Source organism: Salminus brasiliensis, chromosome 1 (genome assembly GCF_030463535.1).
Source record: "Salminus brasiliensis chromosome 1, fSalBra1.hap2, whole genome shotgun sequence".
In the NCBI taxonomy this organism is placed as follows: domain Eukaryota; kingdom Metazoa; phylum Chordata; class Actinopteri; order Characiformes; family Bryconidae; genus Salminus; species Salminus brasiliensis.
This window is the reverse complement of record NC_132878.1, coordinates 87,577,647-87,602,076: the sequence shown is the minus strand read 5'-3', so window position 1 is coordinate 87,602,076 and position 24,430 is coordinate 87,577,647. Positions and strand designations below refer to the sequence as shown.

The 24,430-nt window shown below is 40.9% G+C and overlaps 1 protein-coding gene across 1 annotated transcript in view; it reads right to left on the bottom strand.

Annotated features, from left to right (window-relative positions):
- The window catches only part of LOC140536926 (uncharacterized), a 153,048-nt gene that overhangs the window by 25,980 nt on the left and 102,638 nt on the right, over positions 1 to 24,430 (bottom strand). The window contains exons 9-10 of the mRNA XM_072659015.1: positions 17,316 to 17,369; positions 9,430 to 9,543 (exon numbers count right to left, since the gene is read on the bottom strand). Of these exons, the coding sequence (XP_072515116.1) occupies positions 9,430 to 9,543; positions 17,316 to 17,369 (168 nt within the window). The remainder of the gene's footprint in view (positions 1 to 9,429; positions 9,544 to 17,315; positions 17,370 to 24,430) is intronic.

Genomic DNA, 24,430 nt, shown 5'->3' with positions numbered 1-24,430 from the left:
CATCAATCCCAATATCAAAAACACTATGCACTATGCAAACCTAGCCATTTGAGATTTTGAAATGTCTGCAGACGAACTGAAAGTGAGTATCCTGAAGAGAATGTAGTACAAGGAAGGGTGACTTTAGTTGTGGAGGCTTCTGTATACATTCCTAATAAATATGTTTTCTGCATTTTTCCTCATTGACACTGAAAATTTTGAAAAAAACTGGAAATTACATATATGCATGATGTTTTGACCTGTGCATATTTCCAAAACAAATTAAGAAAAGCTTCTGCTACACCTGTACCAGAATTCTGTAGCATAACTACTCATGACTCATTGTGCTAAATGGCAGCTCTTTACATGACTCATGATTCATGTTTAATTGAACATGCCACTGTTTCAGGGTCTAAAATGCCAGTTTTATCCAAGCAAAGGTTCTTTATATTGCAGCTTTGGCTTATAGGCAGTAATGGAAATGTGCAAGAGAACACAATGTTAGGAAACATCAGTCTGCAGATATTTGAACAGAGAGAGGGGAAGGAGATTTCTGAAACTTGCAGATTAAAACTCATTCAGCATTACAGGAGAGGAACTAGGACGCCAGCATTAAAGCATATAATGAAGCGCTGTATTAACACAAAGTTCAAGGATGTTCACTGGCCTTGGGCAAAAAAGAGTAGAAGTCACACAAGTGGCAAAAACTCTGTGGCTTCCAGATCGGAGAACGGAACAGTCCTACATGGTTCACCAACTGGAAATGGAGTAAAATAATAAATATAACTCTTTAATTTCTGCATTAAATCCAAATGCTGGCTGAAATCCTGTACCACCGCTACACGCCTATTGGAAAACAACTGTTTCTACACTATTTATTTTTGTTGTTGTGATTTAATTAGACAAACAGTGCCTGTCTCATACCCCACCTAAACTATATCCATATCGTCTATCAAAGGAATGAGAACTTTCCATAATTCAATTATCCATATTACAATTATCCACTGTTAATCATATTTACCCAGCAGTTCTTCTGTAGTGTTTACTTACTACAATAGATGAAACAGACTGAACAGATTGAATTACTTAAACAGATTGAAAAATCTTACCTTTCAAATTGAACTTTGTTACATTTTCTTATGCTAAGGTCCTTATTAATGGTTTTCTGTTCTCCAACTCTTAATTACATTTCCTAATTACATTACAAACTGAGGAAATGGCTACCTGAAAACAACTAACTTCAAACAGCCTTCGCCTGGTTTGCAGAATCAAGGTTTCAGCAATCAGAGTATTTATTAAGCTTTAACATTTGCATAACTTGGCCTTTCATATTGATAACTGTGAACAAGCCATAGCTCTAACAAGCCAATTAAGGCCTGAGAGCTCAAATCTCTTGGGGTGACCAACTGTTTGCATGGTGCTACTTTCCTTATTTTCTTCTAACATTGAGCAAGAGAAAAATAATGCACTAATTTTTCTTAAAATGTTGGAATGAATTTCATTTTTAACTTCATGCCTTTGGGAGATCAGCTCATCTTCCGCTCACATTTAACTATTCTCAGTACCAGAAACTTTGACCAGGGGTGCATGACCTGCCTAGTGCACTACATAGGGAGTATAGCGTCATTTTAGATTCACTCATTAAAGTCCAGTCCTGTGGACAAGTGAGCTGTTCAAACATTTTTGAACAGTCAGTCACACTTTAATGACGAGAGAGACCATAATGATGAATGACTTACATGAGGTAAATTTTACAGGCCTCAGCCCACTGTAAGCATGTTATTTAGCCACCAATAATGACAATAATGGCACATTCAGTCATAACCGATGACGGAACCGATTCATGTTAGACCATATTTACTGACCTCCATATATAGTCCACTGTTAATACTTAACATGACTAAATTTAGGAATGCCTCAAATTGCTGTTAAATACAAGCTGGCAACCTGGGAGAAAGGGGGTCTCCCAAAGAACTGGCGCTGAACATGCACATTAGTCTACTCAAAATTGACGATTTTATGATCCTGGCCAAAACAATTCCCTCCTGCTTATTACAAAACTGTTCATTTTTCACACTAGCTTGCACAGTGGATACAAATGTACACACCATACCAATTTGCTGTACATTTTCCAGACCTGAAAGAAGCAGAGTGCTTCACTAACTGGTGCTTTAAAACTGTTGTCAATGACATTTTCTAACTCAGGTGAAAATAGCACAGCACTATTACTAAAAACACCTCTTCCCTGCCTCGACAAAGCTAACTGTTTGCTTTCTTATTTGCAAAAAGAAAAAAAAGAGAAAATGTTAGATACAACACATCAGACAGCAAAGCAATCCTACGCAAGTCAGCGCATAACTGCGGTGAGATGGGTTCCTGTGATGCTCTGCCTATGCAGAAACCAAATATAGCTCCTGTGTATCAAATGGAACAGGGTGTATAAAGTGCTTTTACCAAGTCTCAGCGAGAGTTTCCTCTGTGCTTTAGAAAGACTGCGGCTGGGAAAATCTATTGCTTAAGCCACAACAGCTGATTTCACATTCACAATCTTACCTCTTCATTACCTTTTTTATATGTAATATGAGAACATTACATGGCCTTTTTGTATGTATGAAAGCGTCAATAGAAGATCAAGCTATCCTCAAAACATTGCTTTTCAAACTGTGCCTCAAAGGATGTGGACAACTGTGTTGAGAGGAAGCTGTGTCAATGCAGAGCTAAATGAAGTGTGTTGTAGATCTCAAGTGGTAACTACTCCATTTCTGCTCCACTGATGCTTACAGAGGGCTCTCGTTTTAATAACCGTTGATACTGAACCAAAATTTATTTTTACGATAACCTGTGTGTAAAAATGGGTGGTCCTACTCTGATGGTTGGTTTGCTGTGTTGAGCAGCTGGATGTACAGGGCATCTTCAATATCTTGCTGTTCTACAAGGCAGAATGTGCCGTGCAGTATATAACACTGTCTAGAGTCGTGTCGAGTCTCAGGAAAGGTGAGGTTTGTGTGGACTCTCCGGTATGCTTGCATGGCCAGCATACCTGAAGCTTTCTGTATATTTTTAGCTGCTTGTCACTTTCTAATTTGAGATCATGTAGTATCACTTCTGGTATAAAACAAGCTTCCATTGGCCTAATTAATCAATGGTAATTAGAGGACAGTGCTGTGTAGCCTGTTAAGTTGGCTAACAACATAGATCAGAATAATTGAGACATTTAATGTCCAATCAAACAATAACGAAATGGATTTGTGTGTTTGTATGGAGGGTCAGCATTACATGCTTATACTAAACACAGAACAGCTACGTTGTTATGGTTAGGATTAGGATTAGGAGCAGGGGCGGGGTTTAAGATTAGATTAGTTAATTTTGTGTTGAAATTTAGAGGCAGGTTTGGCTCAGGTTTGTGGACGGTGGAGCAGATGGAGGCTGGTGTTTCAGGGTGCTCCCGTGTCTGTGTTACCTTCTGGCTCGCTCCTTTTAACTAGGCTGTTATAGTCGGACATGCCGGAGTAGTCAGACACACTCTGATACTGTTCAACATTCTCTGCTCTCTATAAATCCATTCAGAACTAACTTTATTTCTTTACCTTCTCAGAGTAAATGGTCACCCACTAATCCAGCCTGACCTGCTGGAAGACTGACCGCTGGGGTCCCCTCTACCTCGATCACACCAGCTGCCACCTACCAGTCTGACCAACAGGCCCACACCCCCCACCACCACCCATGACAGACCAGCTGCACACCCTCCTACAACTGCTACCTCTCAAAAGACCATGTTAAAACCTAAATTAATATTACCACTATTAACTATCATTACTTTGACCATCACTGCCATGACTATATTAAGCTATACTACACCCTGATTATTAATTATTAATATTATGAATATGTTGCACACCAGAGCAGTTCAACAGTATAGATGGTTTGGTAACTTTTATCAATCATTTATAATTAGTTCTGATCAGAGGAGGATGGGTCGGGTCCCCCTTTGTGAGGCTTGGTTCCTCCCAAGGTTTCTTCCTCCAGCTCTGAGGGAGTTTTTTCTTGCCACTGGCGCTGTTGGCTGCTCACTGGAGGTCTTGGATTTTTCACGTCTTTATTTAATTTATTTTACTTTTACTAATTACTAATTGTGTAAAGCTGCTTTGTGACAACAGTTATAAAAAAGTGCTATACAAATATGTTTGACTTGTCCTAACAGCATGTGAGCATTCAAATTTTATGAACGCCAAATTTATTTATGTAAGTTCGATGCATTTCATGTGAAGTGTCAGAAGAAAGACATGAAACACGAAAAGCAACCATCTATTTTATAACTTAATTTCTTTATCAATTTTAGGTGGCCAATAGACCACCCACACAAGTACGCTCCACCCATCACGTGTAATGCAGACACTGGGAGGGTGAGGACTGATACATGCCACCAAAGAAAAGTCACCAGGCAATCAACCAAGCATCGGGTACCCAAATCTGATGCCTGCATCACCATAAAGTATACACACTCAGAAAGAGCAATGCCAATTGTGCTCTTTCAGGCTCCGGCTGCTGATGACACGCAGCGTGACTCGGGATTCAATCCAGAAATCATCGGGTCACGGCGGCATCGTCTTTGTCTGCTGGACCACACAAAGCCCAGAGATCTTATTCTTTTAATCACTTGTACTTCACTGAGAAATGTTTCTATTTTTTGTGGCAAATACTTTGCTTTAGCAATTTATTCATACACAATCTGTAAACTGATTGTTTTTCTCAGCTGCAGCTTTCAAGAAAGTTCTGCACTCCCCGAAGGACAAGCACCTTTGTGAGCTCGCTAGTGGTTTGTGTTTCCATTAATCACTATATCTACTTTCTTTGCTTTGCTTTTCACCTGCTATATGGTCTTTTTTGTGTCTAAACTGCAAAGGCAATTTGGTATGGTTCTGCTCGAGGGTCAGTGCTCAGTAAAGTGTGTTTAGCAGCAGTGTATGGAGAGTTTTAATCTGGAGGCCTTGAGGAGAATGCCAAGATCGATCAGTGTGAGAGCTTAGCAATGCTGTGCCCCAACCTTTCTATTGGATTGCTATAATTACACATCAATAGTGCATGCTCAAATCAACCATAACTAATGAAGTGCTGTGCTCCAGAGGAGAAACTCCAGACATGAGATGTTTCAGGGTGCAGAAAAGGACAACTAAAGTGGCAAGTAGTAGAGTAGAGTAGAGTAGAGGCTTTTGGGGGGAATCTGGAGTATTCATTAAAGTTCATTAAATTGAAATCACAATAAATGACATAATTGTGGCTGAATTTTGGATAAGAGATACACTATTTTCGTTTGGCATTGCTTGAGTATAAGTCAAAAACAGACTAATGACAAAAGAAAAGGCTGTTTGTTAAGTTCAGACATCTGTTGACACCACTGAGTGAAATGAAGAAGAGTGCAAAACATAAGAAATGACTACTTCGTAATAAAACTCGCCCACCCTGGGGCCAGTAAAATTACCACCGGACAAAAGAGTTTCTAATACCTGCATGTGCTCAAATATTAGCATGCGTGGTCAGTGTTTGACCATCCAAGTAAACTTCTCCAAAGCGTCCATTTGTGTGTTTGCGATTTGGAAAGTGTTTTAATATTTATTGGAGGTCTGATGGATGTGCACACTCTGAGACTAAATATCTAAGACACTTTAAACCTTGTTTCCCCCCTAATGCCTGAAAAACCACAGAGATGTGTATAGAGGCGGAACTAAAATTCTCAGACCACTGTATAAAAAATAAATAAATAAAAACCCAGCAGGTAATTTGGCCTGTAATTTTCCCAGAGGAAGAGGGAGAAAAGCACATTCTGGGTCAATCTGGACAAAAATACAACTCACAGGTGTCCCCGTGTATAAGTAAATTACCCCAGGACCCTATGTACAATTAATCCTGCTCGAACAGGACCAAACACAAGCGTAAGAACAGTTCATTTTAAGACCAAGACAAGCCAGAGTACAAACACCATTGAGTATTAGACAAGCCAGAGTATGAATACGATCAAGTCTGAGCACACATACTATGACAACTTGTCATAGTTCATGACAACTTCAATTACACATACTATCCAGCCTAAGACAAGTCAGGGTACAGATACACTACGTGTCAAAATGTTTGTGGACATCCCTTCTAATGAATGCATACAGCTACTATATGTTGCACCTATTACTGACACAGATGTCCAAATGCACACACAGCTTGTCTAGTCCCTGTGGAGAAGTACTGCCAATATAACAGGACTCTCTCTGGAGCAAATAAACATGGGTTTAGGGTATAAAGCCCCAAGCATTGAGCTGCGGAGCAGTGGAACTGTGTTCTCTGGAATGACGGTACTCCATGCAAAACTCTGGGATGAGTTGGGAATGAGGTGGGGTGATGATCACCCAACATTCTGCATTCTGACCTCACTAATGCTCCTGAATGTAATCCAATCCTCACAGCAATGTACCGAAATCTAGTAGAAAGCCTTATTCCCTGGACAGTAGAGACAGTTACTTCAACAAAAACAGGATAAACTCTTAATTTTAATTAATTTTGTCCATATAGTATACTCTAACACTGAAATCCAAGTCTAAGACGTGCAGCGGTACAGACACTACTTGGTCTAGGACTAGTCTGAGTTTGGACAAAAACTTTTGAGTCCGAAACAAGTCAGAGTCGAGGTTTGCACAGGTGTGAAAGTAAAGCCAGTATCCCCCATACCTGCAAGTTTTAGACAAAACCTGAGAGAGCCCACAAGAGAAAGAGTGCATTGGATATAAATATACAGAGAGACTGTGTGTAACAGAGGGAGAGTGAGCTTGTGCAAGGGCAAGAGAGAGAGAGAGAGAGAGAGAGAGAGAGAGAGAGAGAGAAGGACAGAGAAAGAAAAGGTTTCTTTCACTAGCACGAAAGTTTTATATCAGATAATTTTTCTCCTTTCAAAATAAGTCCAAGCTTTTAATTTCACTGGACGTAATGATATGATTTAAGTCCACAGTTTTTGTGAAAAAACCAAACATTTAAATACTATATAGAGAATATCCCCACTGTGGGACTAATAAAGGATTATCTTATAAAAAAAAAATAAATAAATAAATAATATATCTATATATATATATATATATATATATCTATATATATATATATATATATCTATATATATATATATATATATATATATATATATATATATATATATATATATATAACAATTTTGAAACTTTTCTATGGGTCCAGTAATCAGGAAATCTATGTAACAGGCAGCTGGACATTTCATATGGCATAAAATCAACTGGACGAGGCATAAGGTTCTGATATGACTTTGACAAAATGAATAATAAATTGAGTTCAGACATTCATACAGCTGAATTACCACAGCAATCCCTAGTTGCTAGATGGCCAGAGAGAGTGAGGGCGTCTGTGTGAGGGGGTGAGTGTGTGTGTGTGTGTGTGTGTGTGTGCTGTGCCAAACAATTCATCTTCCATGACCATGCCAAGGACAGGAGGCAACAAATTCTTTAGTCCTCCCTCAAAGGAAAGGACAGGAGCTTGGGGGGGTGTGCAGGGTGAGTGTGTGAGAATGAAGGCCAGAGCACAACGGAACAGAGAAAGAAGCGACAGAGAAAGAAGCGACAGAGAGAGAGAGAGAGAGAGAGAGAGAGAGAGAGAGAGAGAGAGAGAGAGAGAGAGAGAGAGAGAGAGAGAGAGAGAAAGAAAAGGAGGAAGAGTAAAATGGCAGGAACGGACAGATGGGGGGAAAAAAGAAATGAGACGTCTGCACACAGTGACCACAGGCGTTCTTCTGAAGGAAACCAAACTCTAATAACTCGACCAGTGAAAGGCCACTGGAGAAGATGGAAGGAGAAGATGAAGAGAAAGAAAGGAGGGGACCAAAAGCTTGGGGGGAGTAAAACAAAGGAAAGATGGGAAGATAAAAAAGGTAGAACTTAGACACCATCTCCCCTCCCCTACTCTTGCTAGATGTGCTCTCCTCTTTTTCTCGCGTTTCATTTTCCATTTCCATAGACCCTCGACCGCCAGCGGTGTGAGACAAATTTCACCCCGGCGAAAGGAGAGGACATGCTGAGAGAGCGGTGTGCTGATGAAAGAAAGAGTATGTGTGTGTGTGTGTGTGTGTAGCAAAAATCCTGCCAAGCACCAGTAACTCTCATATTGGGGGGGGGGGGGGGGGGGGGGGAAGAGGGCTGGTGATCTGGAGAGTGAGTGAGTGAGTGTGTGTATGTGTGTGTGTGGGTTGAGTTTGTAGTGAAACCAGAGACCAGAGGAAAAACAGGGTTAACCTACAATGTCAGGAGCATCAACCATCAATGTCAAGGTCTGGGATGTGTGAGACAGTTACTGAACAGCTGGTTCTTGTAGTGGACATGTTGAATTCAAGAGAAATGGTCAGGCATAAAGACCTAAGCAACATTGTAATGGCCTGATGACTGGGTCAGAGCTTCTCCAAAATGAGAAGGTTTGTGGGGTGTTACTGGTCAGTTATGGTAGGTAACTACCGATAGTAGTCTGAGAGGGACTTTGCTGGGAGCCTACGACTCATAAATGAAGCAACAAAGGCTATCCCATCTGTGTGGAACTAACTAAAAGGCTACTGTGGTACAAGTCTCAGAACCTTACAAGAGGAATACCCCACAACACACAGTGCAGCGCCCCCTGCTGTGTAGCTGCAGACCACAGTGTCAGAGTGCCCATGCCAACTCCTGTCCTCAGCCAACAGTGCCTACAACGGGCATTGGATTGGATCTGGACTGAATCTTGAAACCACGAAAGAAGGTTGCCTGGTCTGAGGAGTCCTGTTTTCAGGACCAGGTAAACATGCATCCTGTGGTATCTGGCCCAAGACATAAGCAGCAGATCCTTTAAGTCCTGTAAGTTGTGAGGTGGGACCTTCACGGATTGCATCAATGAGCCTTAGGTGATCATAAACCTGTCACAGACGCACTGGTTGTCCTTTTTTGGACCACTTTGGTAGGTACTGACCACTGCATACCGAGAACACCCCACAAGACCTGCCTGATGTTTTGGAGATGTTCTGACGTCGTCTTGGTTGAGATTTTAGATTCTGATGCTTGCACATTTCTCCTGCTTTTAACAACCCATTACCTCCAAGAATGGACTGTTCACTGTTGACATCACTGTTGATGTCTAATAAATGCAGTCCTTGACAGATGCCACTGTCACTTTCACTTCACCTGTCAGAGGTGCTAATGTTACGAATGACTGGAGTATATAGGGCATATCATAGGAATTTACTCATACACATATATTATTATTTTGTTATTATATATATATATATATATATATATATATATATATATATATATATATATATATATATATATATATATATAAATAAACACACATGACACCACCTACTGACAAGGTATAAAAATGTGTGTTTGGGGTGTTGGCAAGTGTGCATGTGTGTGATGTTACCTTTTTCGCCTTGATAAGGTAGGTTCTGGCTGATTTTCTTAAGCTCTCTGTGTCCTCTGTGGTGCCTAGTTTGTCCAGCTGTAGATAAAACAGCCACCCCAACAAATACCACACCTGAGGGGACAAAAAGGAAAAGACTCAGTAGGAATACTGACTGACCATAGAGCTTCACTCAACTCACCTAAACCAATCCTAGACATGTGCCCTGTTGTCTCTATTACTGTCCCCCTAGAACAGGGGTGGGGAAAAGAGGGCCGGAGTCAAGCTGAGGAGTCCTAGGTGTCCGTCACTTGTTAATGTTATGGCTGATCGGTGTCTTTTGACTTACATGCAAATATTCGGCAGTTTAGGTAAACATTTCTGGTACTGTGATTTGCTAAGTGAGTAAAAGATGACCTAATTTCCAAAAGGCATAACCATTAAAGATGAATCATTTCTTTAATATTTTAAACAAGATTACTTTTTAAATTTCCATCTTTTAAGCTTCAAAGCAACATAAAAACAGCTTGAAGCAAAAGTCTGGGCACCCTGCTTGATCAGTATTTAGCAACATCCTCTTTTGTAGCAGCTAAAAGTCTTTTAGTTCTTGTTTGGAGGATTTTTACTGTAAAATAGTACGAAACACAAATAATAAACTAATTGTGCTTAAAATTATGAAAACACTGTTTCACCTTTAATGTCATGCCTTTTAGAGATCAGCTCTGGATCAGCTCTAATCTTCTACTTACTTATCTATTCAGTACCAGAAATTACAGGGGTGCATGCCACTGTATGTCCATGTTACATGATACCCTGATCTCCACTATTCTAAAAGTTGACCTACAACTGTAGGCTGTTGCTACTTGAATAATGAATGAAGGGCAGGTGAAGCAGTGACCAGAAAGGCTGAACAGTACTGAATCCAAGCAAATGAATAAGACTTCAAAAGGGAAACAAATGACAAGAAGGAACAGGAACACTATTTACTTTCATATCTTATTCCGATAGCTCCACAAACACTGCTACTTTCTCTACGCAGAGAATGACAGACGTAGCTGCGCTCTAAGTAACAGTTCAATCAGACAGCAGAGGTTGCAGGAAGCTGTGGATGCCGTGTGTGTGTTGCGAAGTGGTATTGGTGTCACGCGTGGGTGCGTGCTGTAGTTTTTCACCTCTAATTACACTATAAACACCACATTGAGGTTCCAATAAAGCGCCATCAAAAGTTCATGCCTCAGAAACACTTCCACGCTTGCTTCCCAACTTCTCTCTCTTTCTTGGACGAAGTTAAAAGTTCAGATGCTACGTAACTGCTCTCAATCTGTCACACGCGAGGCATCGGGGGGTGTATATCGGGGGGGAAACTGGCATCATTCTGTCACCAAACAGAGGAGATGAAGTCTCCAAGGTTGATGCACTCTCCCCCACCCCACCTATGCATATTAGCAAATGCCCCCTCTACTGTTCTTACAGGGTTTACGTATTGACTGTACTTCTGCTGCTGAGTGTGTAGGCGGAAGGAGGCATGCTACAGGGCTCGGAATTAAACAGGTTTAATAAAAACCATTTGAAGGAACTGAAGAAATTCATGACAGGAATCAAGCTGTTGGTTTTGAATAAGCAAGATACTCATAAATAAAGGTTCCTAAGGGTTCTTGCCTCTGGCCTACAGGTAGCCAAGCCTTTGATCGGTACAGGCTGCATCTGTCTATGGCACTGGTCATCTACTTTCCTCTTGGACATCGACCTAACTGCAGGTGTCACCCTTAAATCCAAATCTAACATGCCTCATTCAGCCAATCAACAACCTCTGAAGGCAAATAGCAACTAGATGGACCAGATGGGATGACCAGGGTTGGAGATAAAGTCTGCAGGACGGGAGCTCTCCAGAAGCAGGGTTGGAGAACAATGATTTCTCCACCTTCATTAAATATCTTGATATTGTTGTTTTTGTTATTGTGATCAGTAGTTTCTGATTTAATAAAGTTTAATAAAGTTCTAATGAACATGTTCATCTAAAAGTATATTACCTCATTAGCATAATGTTTCCCAATTTACATCTTAGATCAAGTACTGATTAATTAATAAATAAATAAAAAAGTAACAAATTAATAAATAAAAAATAAATAAATAAGGGTCACATCATTTAGGCAAAAAGCTGCCAATTAGTACTGAAGTAAACACATTTTTATACCACACAAACAATATGATAAATAATATTCTGCACGGGAATATTCTGTTTTGTAGCCTACAATTTAAAAAGGTTTATTAACGGCTTTCTGACGTTTCTGAAGTCCTAAAATCCAATCTGGCTGACTTCCCTCACCACTTGGTTCGAAGTAAATTTAAAACACTGCAGTAAAATCACCTCATGTCTGACCTCAAGTGGGTTGTGGAATCTTTTATGTTCCGTTTTCTGTGGATTACTTGTAACTTCAGAGTCATTTAGAGTCACTAAAAGCACATGAGCATCATGCCACCGCTTAAAGGCTTGCAGTAGGAAGGGTTCAGCAGCCTAAAAATGTTACAATCATATATACAAAACACACACACACACACACACACACACACACACACACATTAGAAATAATGCAAATAAAGTATCAATATCTAAACACAGAAGATGTGTTGGTCAATCTTGTTGGTCAATAAAGTTATGTAGTATTGAGATGTTGGTTAGAAGAACACAGTCTGAAGAGCACGTTTGGTTGCTGTCTTCTCTGTGAACTCTAGACACTCTATGGATTGGTGCAGTTCTATTAGCAGCTCATCTGATTTACTTTAGTGAAGGACTGATTAGTGAAGGACTGATTAGTGTAATGGATGGACACTGCCGTTCTTTAAAGAGAACGCTCCACTACCCTGTTTAACACATTAATGTAACATTATGCAGCATTTTAAATAACAGCTTTAGAATCATGTTGATGCTCCACTGATCTGTAATAAAAGCAGGCAGGACAGCACTTGCGAGTACTGTGTACTGCTGTGTAACCAGAGTCATATTTGTGTAACATCCAGTAATATTACTCTACCACCCTAGTCTGCATGCTTCTTTCACTTTCATGGTTATGGTTTTTGATCTCTCAGCTTGTCCAGAAATGCACGTGTAAGTAGTGTCTTGAGGCAGTGGCTCAGAGCATAAATTACACCTCTCAACTGTAGGGGGAGCCCAGACGCAAGTAATCCCAACATAATGCTGTCTAGATGAAAATTTTTACATACCATTTATTAAATGCATAATTTATTGTAGAATGTAATGCAACTAACACCACAACTGCAACTCCATCAGGTTGTGTTTCTTTGAACAAAGCAGGTCAGCAATAGTAGTTGATTAATTTGATGACATTTACTGAACCAATCCAATCAGTGTCTTTTAATGAAGTAAACATTTGATTCAATGATTCACTTATTCACAAGTGATTAACTTGTTCAAAAGTGTCAACCTTACATTCATCTCCTATGTTCTATGTACACTGACTTTTGGTGCACCAGCTTTTATGCTGTTACTTTACAAAGCATCAGCACACAAAAAGATAAGTGCTTTTTAAGATGCGTAGTATCACATGGGCCTGGATTTTACGGCTTCCATGAAATGGGCCACTACTGCTGTTCCCCTCATTTGCATGTGCTGTTTGCAATTCATAAACCACACAGTCACACAAAAGCAATTCCATGTGGATGAAAGGTCCCAGTAAGAAACCGAAATGCCAGTGTACAGACATGCCTGGTCTCACAGGTTAGTCTTGATAGTCATACACTCACCTATCTGACTAACTCAGTCAAAAGCTCTGATCAGATTCTGATCTGTTGGATTGAGCATCATGACACGTCACAAGTGTAGTTGAGAAGGATTTCAGAGCACACTAACACAACATTCGACCGTGCTCTGCTCAGCCTATGAGAATAACACTGAAATAAACTGCAGAGCAAACGTGCAGCTTGTGCTGAGCACTGAAACTGCCTGTATATCTGTAGGCCTTTTTCTGCTTTTTTCACCTTAGCAAAGTGGGTGGATACGAATTGGAGTCACATTTGATATCACTTTAATACTGTTTTTCTTGATGTATTTTACCTTCTTTTATTACAATATGTGGCTCTGATTCAGAGACTTTACGTCCATTTTGATTGGCTGTTCCCAAGATTATATGTGATTTTATGGATAATGGAGTTTTAACATTATAGCAACATTATAAATAAAGTGCACTACAGCTACAAAATAATTTAATATTGTAGTAGGGAGAATGGCTTCACTGTCATTACCAATCCAGGCCGTAACGCTGCAACTGTACTGTGGAACTTAGGTGGAGATTCTTTCACTTCAGATGCCGATTTCTTTAGCTCACATCTTGTCAACAAATGCATGTGTACAGCTAAGAGTCTCTAAAGGGGAGCTCATAGCGTGATTTGTATTTACAACAGTGCTGTACACGCAAATTACACTCCCCCAACTGTAACTGATCAATTCCCACATGATGCTGCTTTAAATTGTGTATTATATCAATTTCTGTATTAGGAATCTCCACTGCTATAGAATCAGTGTCTGGGTTGGACTGTGAATCAGTTCAACAGATTTACTGTAAAGAATCAGTATAACGAGATTGACTCATCACAAGTCGGATAATGCTAATCAACGACATCAACACAAAACTCAGGGCTGAAACATCGAGTTATACATAAAATAAGAATAATAAAACAGGTAAATCACTAGAGGCCTTTTACACCAGCATTGGAAAACTATTTCTGCTGAACTGCACAACTTAATTGGACCTCAGCTCCCCCAGAAAGTGTGTTTATGTGTATGCAGGCATGCAAAGTCAGAACGACAGAAAAGGGAAGAGAAGATGAAACGATGGAGACCAGAAAAGAGCTGGTGGATCTAAGAAGTGCTGGGTATGACGGCAACGGGCAGGGAGAACGGAAGAGTGTGCCTGATTTATTAACAGTGTGGATTAGTGGCGGCGTTAAAGAGGAGGCAGAGACACAGATTTTATGACTTGTTACACATCACACACACACACAGCCAGACACAAAGAAAGATCAATCACCAAATAGGGGCCCTGGCTAAACTTCTTCCGACAAGAGCTCTGCCTCATTAGCACGACAAAACAGGCGCTCAGGGAGATGCTCGACAGACAACTGACACTTCTAATGTAGCCATGATTTAGCACAGCGAGCGGCTGAGCGATTCATCAAATCTGCATTAAAGAGGTGGGGAAGGTGTGAAGAACTCTCAGCATTAGCGCCTCAGACCCAGGACAGCCAACCTTTTAGCACAGTTCATAGTAGCATGTTGGACGGTGTGTCTGTTTTCAGTTGTATGGTCTGCAGAACTCAATCTGCAATACTCACCCAAAAAAATAAAGATCTACTGGTCCATTTATCATGACATTTTGTCATTTTGACGCAAAAACAGCTGGCAGATTCAAATTCTCAAAAAAGCTACAGTAAGCAGTGAAGCAGAAGAATGCTAAGCATTGTCAGCTTGAGGTTTCTATAGTGTGAATATGTCCCTCATATGACTGCCAAGAACCGGCAGAAAGGTTCAGAGAGTCAAGAGAGGTGGTGCACTTTTCCACTGTGCAGCACTGCCTGCACAAATATAATCTTTCAGGAAGAGCCATAGGAAGGAAACTTTATCTGCGACCTTGTCCATCAGCTTCTCCAGAAGATTAGCCCTGTAGGTACAGAGGAGCGCCAAAAATCTCTCAAGTTGGGATGATAGGGCTGCTCTTCCATCCAGGTAAAGATGGTGGGCTATCGAGGATTCCACCGTCAGCGGCTAGGGAGAGGCCTAGCTCATCCTTTAGCCTGTCCATGCACGTGGGGAGTGCTGGGAGACTTCTTGGCGGAGGCTGAACGAGAAAGGAGTCTTTTCCCATAAAAAAAAACTGTCCTTGTACCTACTGTTGGGTCCCTTTGGTGGCAGGCCAGGTGGAGTCTTACAGCTGCCCATCAACCAGTCTTGATGAGGTCAAACATGTCCGGCAGTGCTAGGCGAGTCAGTTGGCCTGAACACGTGCTCAGACATAAATGCCGTCTCCCTTCTCCTCCGGGCCATGGATGAGGAGATGCCCTGTGACGGAGAGTCGTCGTCGCCCTCTTCCACATTTCCTCCAGGGCACTGGCGGAAGAAGAGGGTCGGATGGGGACTCTGACGGCAGGAGAAGAGGGTGGGGGTGGTCGCTGCGATGAGAGGCCACCTCTCCAGCATATCTGCAGGCATGTCACAGCAGTGGACACAGCTGTCCGGGTGGGTGTTGGCTTCATAGGCATGGAGAATGGCCTGGTATCGGCTAATACTTAGCATTAAGAGACTCAGATCAGATTGGGGGCAAAGTAAGCTGACCGGGACATCCCTTATAAAAAAATATAAATAAATAAATAAATGAAGAAATAAACTTATAAAGAGCATCACAGCACTATTCAAGAAGCCCAAAAATGAAAACAGTTACAATTTCAGCTTCAGGATGACACAGCCTTTTGGGGGGGTTGTCAGGTGTCCAAGTTTTAGACCAGTCTGGATTTGATATCTGATATCCTTTGTTTAGGGATTAACACTACATGTTAAGTCACTAAATCCACTTGGCTGAAGTATTTATTTGGTATTTCTTTTTCCACCCCCAAAAAACACATCTGCTATTTTAATCCCAATCCGGTTCTGAGTCTTTGTTTTCCTCTAAGGGCTGTTAACGGATATTATTGCTCAGCCGGCAGCAATAAGGACTTTCTGAGAAGGTTAATGAAAGAGTTTACATACAGAGTGACCAGACAGGATTATACGATATTAAACACACTATAAAACAATGCATTTAAGAAAAGTCTTAAATTACTAGTAGTCGCGCCATCACTACTTTGAACGCACTATTTAGCACACTAGTACATAGCTTGATAATGTTAGGCTACACTTTAACGATCAAACCTGCTATTAGTCTTTTACAGCTACTTTCCAAAATCCCTTAAATATGCATCTTCTTCTAAATTATGAATCAGCTGGCCTAAAGGAGACCCAGTGAATAAGCAACAGGTCGTTTGCTCATGTTTTTGTGTTCCACAAAGCCAGAATGAAGACATGAGTGAAGTGGAGTGAATATGCAAAGAGTTTTGTTTTGCTTAGAAGTGTAAAGGTGAATTCTTTTCATTATACATAGTGCGTTGCATTATGTGTCAGCAGCGCTGTCAGCCAGTTCTGGTACAGTGTTCATAATTTCCATGCCTGATGAGTTAAACCAAGGAGCCAGGAGCTTTCAGACTAACTCTATCCCAGCAGGTCTCTGTACATACATTATTTATCCAGCCGTCTGCTTCACTGAATGTCAGCACCACTTGTCAAGCTCCCTGAAAATAGAGGCCCATTAAAGAAGCGCCTGCCAAACTGCAGCCCCAACAGAAAGAGATGACACATATTACTTAATCACAGATTCCTCCATGATTCCAGCAACTAATCAAACCTGTGGTTGCTAGCACATGCTGGTGTAAAACCCGTCAGCATCAGTTTGGCCCTCAATCTCACACAAACACAAGTACACACCAGTAAATATGACCACAGGCAAAACAGTGATACGTTGCATCAGTGACCCTGTGTGCCTCTCTCTTAAATTCTTGAACAAATAAAAAAACATATGGAATTGAATAGAAATTGGGTATTGTTAATATAGTCAAAATATGCTTGGGCGGCCCATCAGTATATTTGTGGAGAAACACTGCAGAGGCCATCATCCAAACTGGGCAGCATATCAAACTTTATACATACATACATACTAGAACTTGGCGGTGTAATGAAAATATTGTATACCATAGTATTTAAAAATTACAATATGTCTGATATGTTAGATTTCTGTTCTGTGTAACATGACATCAATGATTTCGAACATCACTTCTATTTTAAAAATATAGATTCATTCACTCACCTGAACAACCTCATCATCCTCCTCTAATAGGCCTTCCAGCACCTCTGTGGCCATCTGAGGAGAGAAGAATAAAATTTTTAGTATCACCATTGATTACATCAGCATATATTGATTATACTACCATCTTACGACCTATGGAAAACTAAAAACCTGCTTCCTGATTGGGCTACCCATGCTGCCCCACATGGACATGTTAGCTGGGGTTGTAGTGGAGTGCAATTAAGCTTTAAACCCCTGCTATCGCAACATCACTGAACAGCTCAAAACTCTTGGAGGTCAGCTTCTGCTGAATGCCTAGCAACGTGTTGAGTGATGGAGAGACAGGGTGAGCCATTCTGCCAACTCAGAGATCACAGATAGTGAGGCCAATTGTGCTCTTTTGGAGACTCCTTGATCATCACCGTTGATCAACCTGGTCATTTCTCAAGTATAGGGCCAACGCTTAGACAGGTACTCCACGAGTGGACCCCAAAAGCTTACCATTTAGGAGATACAACAGTACTACAATGGCAGTCAAGACTAACTGTTTACATATGTTATGCACTGATTATTAGCAAATATGTATTTGAAGGGTTCTAGCCTTTGTTTTTGGTGGAGATTTGCAACAAGACAATGCCAGATACTGTACCAAGTCAAGTCAAGTCAAGTCAAATTTATTTGTATAGCGCTTTTTACAACTGTTGTCGTCACAAAGCAGCTTTACATAATTATTACTTAATAAAGAACAGAGACAGAGAAGAAAGAAGAAATAACATGAAGCGTCAAAGACCCCCGTGAGCAAGCCAACGGCGACAGTGGCAAGGAAAAACTCCCTCAGAGCTGGAGGAAGAAACCTTGGGAGGAACCAAGACTCACAAGGGGGACCCATCCTCCTCTGGCCAGACTGTTTTAAACATTAATGATAAAAATTACCAAACCAGGTACAACAGAAAGTTAATAGTTGTGATATTAATAGTGTCAGACAGGCACGAGTCCATCTAGGTTTCAGCACGGCCACCAAACAGGCAGCAGCGGCTGGCGGGTGAGCCATGGGTGGTGGCGGGTTGGGGGGGACCCGCTGGCTGGACTGGTAGGTGGCAGCTGGTTAGATGCAGGTAGAGGGGACCTCAGCGGGCAATCTTCCTGCAGATCGGGCTGGGTGGCCATTTACTCGGGGAAGGTAAAGAGAGAGAAGTTAGTTCTAAGAGGAATTTTATGGAGTGCAGAGAGAAGTTAGTTCTAAGAGGAATTTTATGGAGTGCAGAGAATGTTGATCATCAGCATCTGGGTATGTCTGATGACTCCGGCAGGTCTGATTATCACAGCATAATTAAAAGGAGAGAGCCAGAAGGTAACACGGACACGGGCGTACCCTGAGAACACCAGCATCTATCTGCTCCACCGTCAACAAACCTGAGTGATCGCGTGTAAGCAGCGAGACGACAGCTCCAGCATCTCAGAGTACTACAATTCCCTGGGTCCGCGAACCCCTGGACCTGCAGCCCTTATCTAAGAAACATTAATTACCAAAAGCTAAACTAAACATATAAGTTTTCAGTTTAGATTTAAAGATTGAGACTGTGTCTGAGTCCCGAACATTATCTGGAAGGTTATTCCAGAGCTGGGGGGCTTTATAGGAAAAGGCTCTTCCCCCTGCTGAGGTTTTCAGAATTTTGGGAACGCGTAAGAGGCCAGCACCCTGAGATCTAAGTAGTCTTGATGGTTCGTAATATACTATAAGATCCTGCAGGTACTCAGGAGCGAGGCCATGTAGGGCTTTATATGTTAATAAAAGAATTTTGTATTCAATACGGAATTTAACTGGGAGCCAATGAAGTGCTGATAGAACTGGACTGATATGGTCAAATTTTCTAGTTTTAGTAAGGACCCTGGCTGCAGCATTTTGCACCAGCTGAAGTTTATTGAGGTTCCTGCTGGAACAACCTGACAGTAACGCATTACAGTAATCTAGCCTTGAGGTAATAAAAGCATGTACTAGCTTTTCTGCGTCTTGTAGTGATAAGGAGTTTCTTAGTTTGGAGATGTTCCTAAGCTGCATAAAGGCTGTTCTACTAATATTAGCTATATGTTGCTCAAATGATAAATCTGAGTCGAATGTGACGCCAAGATTTTTAGCTGCTAAACCAGGAATGATGGGAGAATCTGCCAAGTCTAACATTAAGTCTGATAGTTTATTTCTAGAGTCTTTTGGACCTAAAAGGAGAACTTCGGTTTTGTCACTGTTAAGGAGAAGGAAGTTATGTGACATCCAGAGTTTTATATCCTTTACACAGTCCTCCATTTTCTGTAGTCTAAATTTATCGTCAGGTTTGGCTGATATATAGAGCTGTGTGTCATCTGCATAGAAGTGGAAATTAACGCCATGTCTGCTTATAACTGAGCCCAGTGGTAACATGTATAATGTAAATAATAGTGGTCCTAAAATTGAGCCTTGCGGAACTCCATATCTTACTTCTGTGTAGTTTGAAGATAAATCATTTATCTTTACAAATTGGAAGCGTCCCGTTAGATATGACTGGAACCATGATAGGGCTGTCCCTGTGATTCCAACCATTTTCTCTAATCTTTCTAGTAATATAGAATGATCTATTGTATCAAAGGCTGCACTAAGGTCTAGTAGGACTAATAAAGATACGTAGCCTTGATCAGAGGCAAGAAGGAGATCATTCGTAATCTTCACTAGGGCTGTCTCTGTGCTGTGATTGAGTCTAAATCCAGACTGGAATTTCTCATACATGTCATTTTTACTCAGGTATAAGCAGAGTTGTTGGGCCACAGCTTTTTCTAATATCTTAGATACGAATGTTAAGTTTGAGATGGGTCTATAATTAGATAATACGCTAGGATCAAGATTTGGTTTTTTGATTAAAGGTTTTATAACTGCTATTTTAAGGGTTTGGGGTACATGCCCAAGGCTAAGGGATGAATTTACAATTGTTAAAAGAGGTCCGATTATAATTGGGAGAATTTCTTTTAGCAATTTAGAGGGAATCGGGTCGAGTGTACATGTTGTACAATTAGCTGAGGATATAATTTTTTCTAGTTCTGGCTGTGGAAGTGGGTAGAAGGCTTCCAGCCTTTGTTCTACAACTAAGTTTTGTTCTAAAGCAACTACATCGGGTGACGGCCATGTTTGATTTAATAAGCAGGGTTGGATTTGTTGTCTAATATTTTCTATTTTATTATTAAAATAGTCCATAAAAACATGACTAGTTAAAGATGTTGGGATCTGGGGTTGAGTATCTGCCTGGCTTTTAGTAAGTTTAGAGATCTCATTAAAAAGAACTCTGGGATTGTTTTTGTTTTTCTCGATCAGCGAGGCCAGATACGCTGAGCGAGCTTTAATGAGTGCCTTTCTATACTGACTAAGGCTGTCCTTCCACGCAGAGTGGAACACCTCTAGTTTGGTCGTCCGCCATTTACGCTCTAGTTTCCGCACTGTTTGTTTTAAGGTACGAGTTTGATCACTGTACCACGGTGCAAGCCTTTTTTGCCTCATCATTTTATTTTTGAACGGTGCTACTTTGTCTAAGGTTGATCGGAGGGTATTCTCTAGATCGTTTGTTAATTTGACGAGCTCCGTTTGGTCTGACGGAGTGTAAGCTAAGGTCGATAGGGGTGGGAGATTTTTAGTAAACTGTACAGTTGTCATTGGTGTTATTGTGCGTTTTAGGCAGTGTTGGGGAGAAGAATTTACATTTTGAGAAGAATTTACATTTTTTTTCCACTCAGTGGAACGTGTGGACAAGAAAACTCCACTATAGAAAGTCTAAAGTATCTGTCAGAAGCAATTTATTTAAATCATTTATTAAATGCATACTGGAAAGTTCTTTGGCTGCTGCCGTACATCTTGAATCCAAACTGTTCAGCAAATGTGTGGAAAGCTTCTTTGAAGCTTGGTCTGCTGCTTATGTAAAACACCCACGGAAAGTGAAGTCAACGTTGCCGTCACCGTGCATCGTACTGAACAACTCTAATCTATAAACCCGATCAGTACCTCACTTTTACAGTCAACGGCTCCACCAAAACCATCAATACCACACACCATCAGCATCGCAGAGCCTGTCTGTCAGAGGCTCGATAGTACCGACTCTCAAATACAACTCCTCGAAACCCATAATCCCTTCCTGTCTGAGCCCTCATGTTTTTTTTCCATTTTCATCAACAGTGATGATCCATTTATCAGCAGAGGGAGAGCAAAATCCGTTAGCAACGAAGGCCAATTGTCAATGTTACACATAGCTTATCATGCCTGTAAGAGCCTTGAGATTTTCCTGATCAATTTTAATGATCTTGGCACTGTCGATGGGTCTCTCAGTCTCAGCCTTTCAGGCCCACCCGTCCACTCTTTGCATGTCCATCTGATTAAGAGGCATCAATAGCACTGCTGACTGGCAGCACATCAGCTAAATGAATTCACCAGTCAGAAACAAGCCAAGGCAATGACTTCATATAGATAAGTCAAACAAACTCAATCTGTCATTATACCACACATGTACCGCATCCATCTGCGCTCACAGCATTTATGATTAACTCTATTTTTACACAGATAAGCCTGACTTAGTCTTTAGCCCTTCCTGACATTTAAAGGTCACTGTATGTTATTAGTATTTTTGATTTTGCTTGTTTGAAATGACTGCATTAATAAGCCAGTCTATGTAACATCTCATGCTGTGACCATCCTTCCATCATCGGTCTTCAGTTACAGGTTATGAAAAAAAAAAGATACAATTTTCTAGAATAAATTCAGTTTAAACAGTCTCTCAGTCCTGGTTACCTGAACACATTCAACCTTATGAACTGTGGAACATTCTACAAGTCACATGTTCGGCAGGAAGCTCAATCATTTGAAATATCTGAAAATCACAGGAAGAAGAAGAGTAATGTCTCCTCATTTTTTCCTTCACATCAGCGATTTTGTGATACTGACTGAAGTCATGTTGAAAGTACAATCATGCAAGCCAAATTATGCCACTGTAGCCCACCCCTAAACCATTTCATTACTCCTCTCTCTAGCTGGAAAATTTGTAAAGACTTTCCATCTAAAGTTTATTCTCTTTTGTCCCCGTTTGCACTAGCTAGCTTACATTTACTTCACCTTGAGTTCATTCCTCTCATTCTTGTCATTGTAGTCCGCAGTACCTAGGGCAGTGGTGGCTCAGCAAATAGAGCACTGGGCTATAGATGATAAGGTTGTGGCTGCCACTGTTGCTTTGACTGGTGAAGAACCCAGGCAACATATGCAGAGTCTCTCCTATCTCAGCTACTGAAGCTTTTAACTCATTCAGAGAAGTCATGGGTGTCTTGGTGTTTTTACAAAACAATATTACAACTAATTACATTGACCTCGATTGCCTTCATACCATTTATGAAATAAACAAAAGAGGACAACATCCAAAAGGGTGATTACTTTTCGTAGCCACTGTATAGGTCAGATGTTCATATATATTAAAATAATCACCAGTTACAAACAGACAATACCTACTACCATGTCCACTGCCAAGACTTTCTGGACCTAGCTTTTGCTGGTCACTCTCTTGACCTGCAGAACTGCCTTACATTCTGCCCCACCCACCCTTTTACACAGTCATGCTATCCATGTAACCAGAGTCATGGTGTTAAAAGCAAATGTCTGTGATGAGGAGAAAAAGAAAGAGAAAGAGAAATAAAATAAATAAAAAGAGAGGGAAAAAGAGAGAGAGAGACAATGACATACAGTGACAGAGAGAGGCAGAGAGAGTGTCTAGCACGGGTGAGCTTGAGTTGAAGAGTGATAAAGAAAGAAACCAAGCAAGAAAGCAAAGAAATCAAGGTAAAAAAAAAAAAGAAAAGAAAAAAAGTGAGAGTGCAGAGAACGCATCACTCAATGGACACGTAATTTAAGGAACTGACCAACCAATTTACGATCCTGCAGGGCCATAAAATTCAGCCTGGACTTAATAATAACACATTTAATGTGACACCTCTGACAGTTCCAATCTACCACAACTGCTCTCACCTTCATCCCATCCACCCAACAGACCCCCCTGCCGGTGCATCTGCTGGTTCTGGACCATGCGTATGTGTGTGTAAGATTTAGGAAAATGTGCCCAAGTAAACTGATACGCTGCAGCGGTATGAATTTTATAGCTGCAGTGTTAATCATCGCCAACATGGCTGCCACAGGGAGCTTAAAACTTCACTTAAATTTAGCCTTTTTGGAATGAGGAGGAGCCGCGATAATTACTTTAGGGATTGATGCTGACGCTCAGAGGATGCAGCAGATAAAAGTGAGATAGAACCCAAATGTGTGACTCGAAGGGGGGAAAAAAAAGCAATGGAATGAGAGTGCTCAAATTGAAAGTCTAAATCTATTTTAAAGTCTCTCAGAAATGCATGCAGTTATACACTTAATTCTGGATACGCTGGATGTGGTAGTTAAAGCCCGGCCTAGGGAATTACAGTCTCTGTGTGAGAGTCAGTATGGTCACAGCAATGATTAAACAACTTTACAGTATACTTACATCTATAAGCGGTATCTCGGGAGAATGTTCACAGAAGGTTCAAGTAAAGCCCTGAATCAGTAGATGCAAGTCCAGCCCAGAGTACAGGCAAGTCTCAAGTTGTTTCCTGAATCAATACAGGAAACTCTCATGTCGAGTCTGGAGTCAGGAAAAGCAAGTTTCAAGTTGATTCCTGAATCAGTACAGGCAAGCCTCAAGTTGATTCATGAAATAGTACAAGCAAGCCTCAAGTTGATTCCTGAATCAGAACAGGCAAGCCTCAAGCTGATTCCTGAATCAGAACAGGCAAGCCTCAAGTTGATTCCTGAATCAGAACAGGCAAGCCTCAAGTTGATTCCTGAATCAGAACAAGCAAGCCTCAAGTTGATTCCTGAAATAGTACAAGCAAGCCTCAAGTTGATTCCTGAATCAATACAGGCAAGCCTCAAGTTGATTCCTGAATCAGACTTGCCTGTACTGATGGACTTCTGCTGGACTTCTAAATGATCTTGCCATCTCCTTTGAGAAGTCACGGGTCACTCAATCTACCGAAGGTCGAAACCTTGGTGTAGTAATGGGTGATCAGTTATTGTTTTCAAGCCATGTTGCAAATCTGACTCGCTCATGCAGATT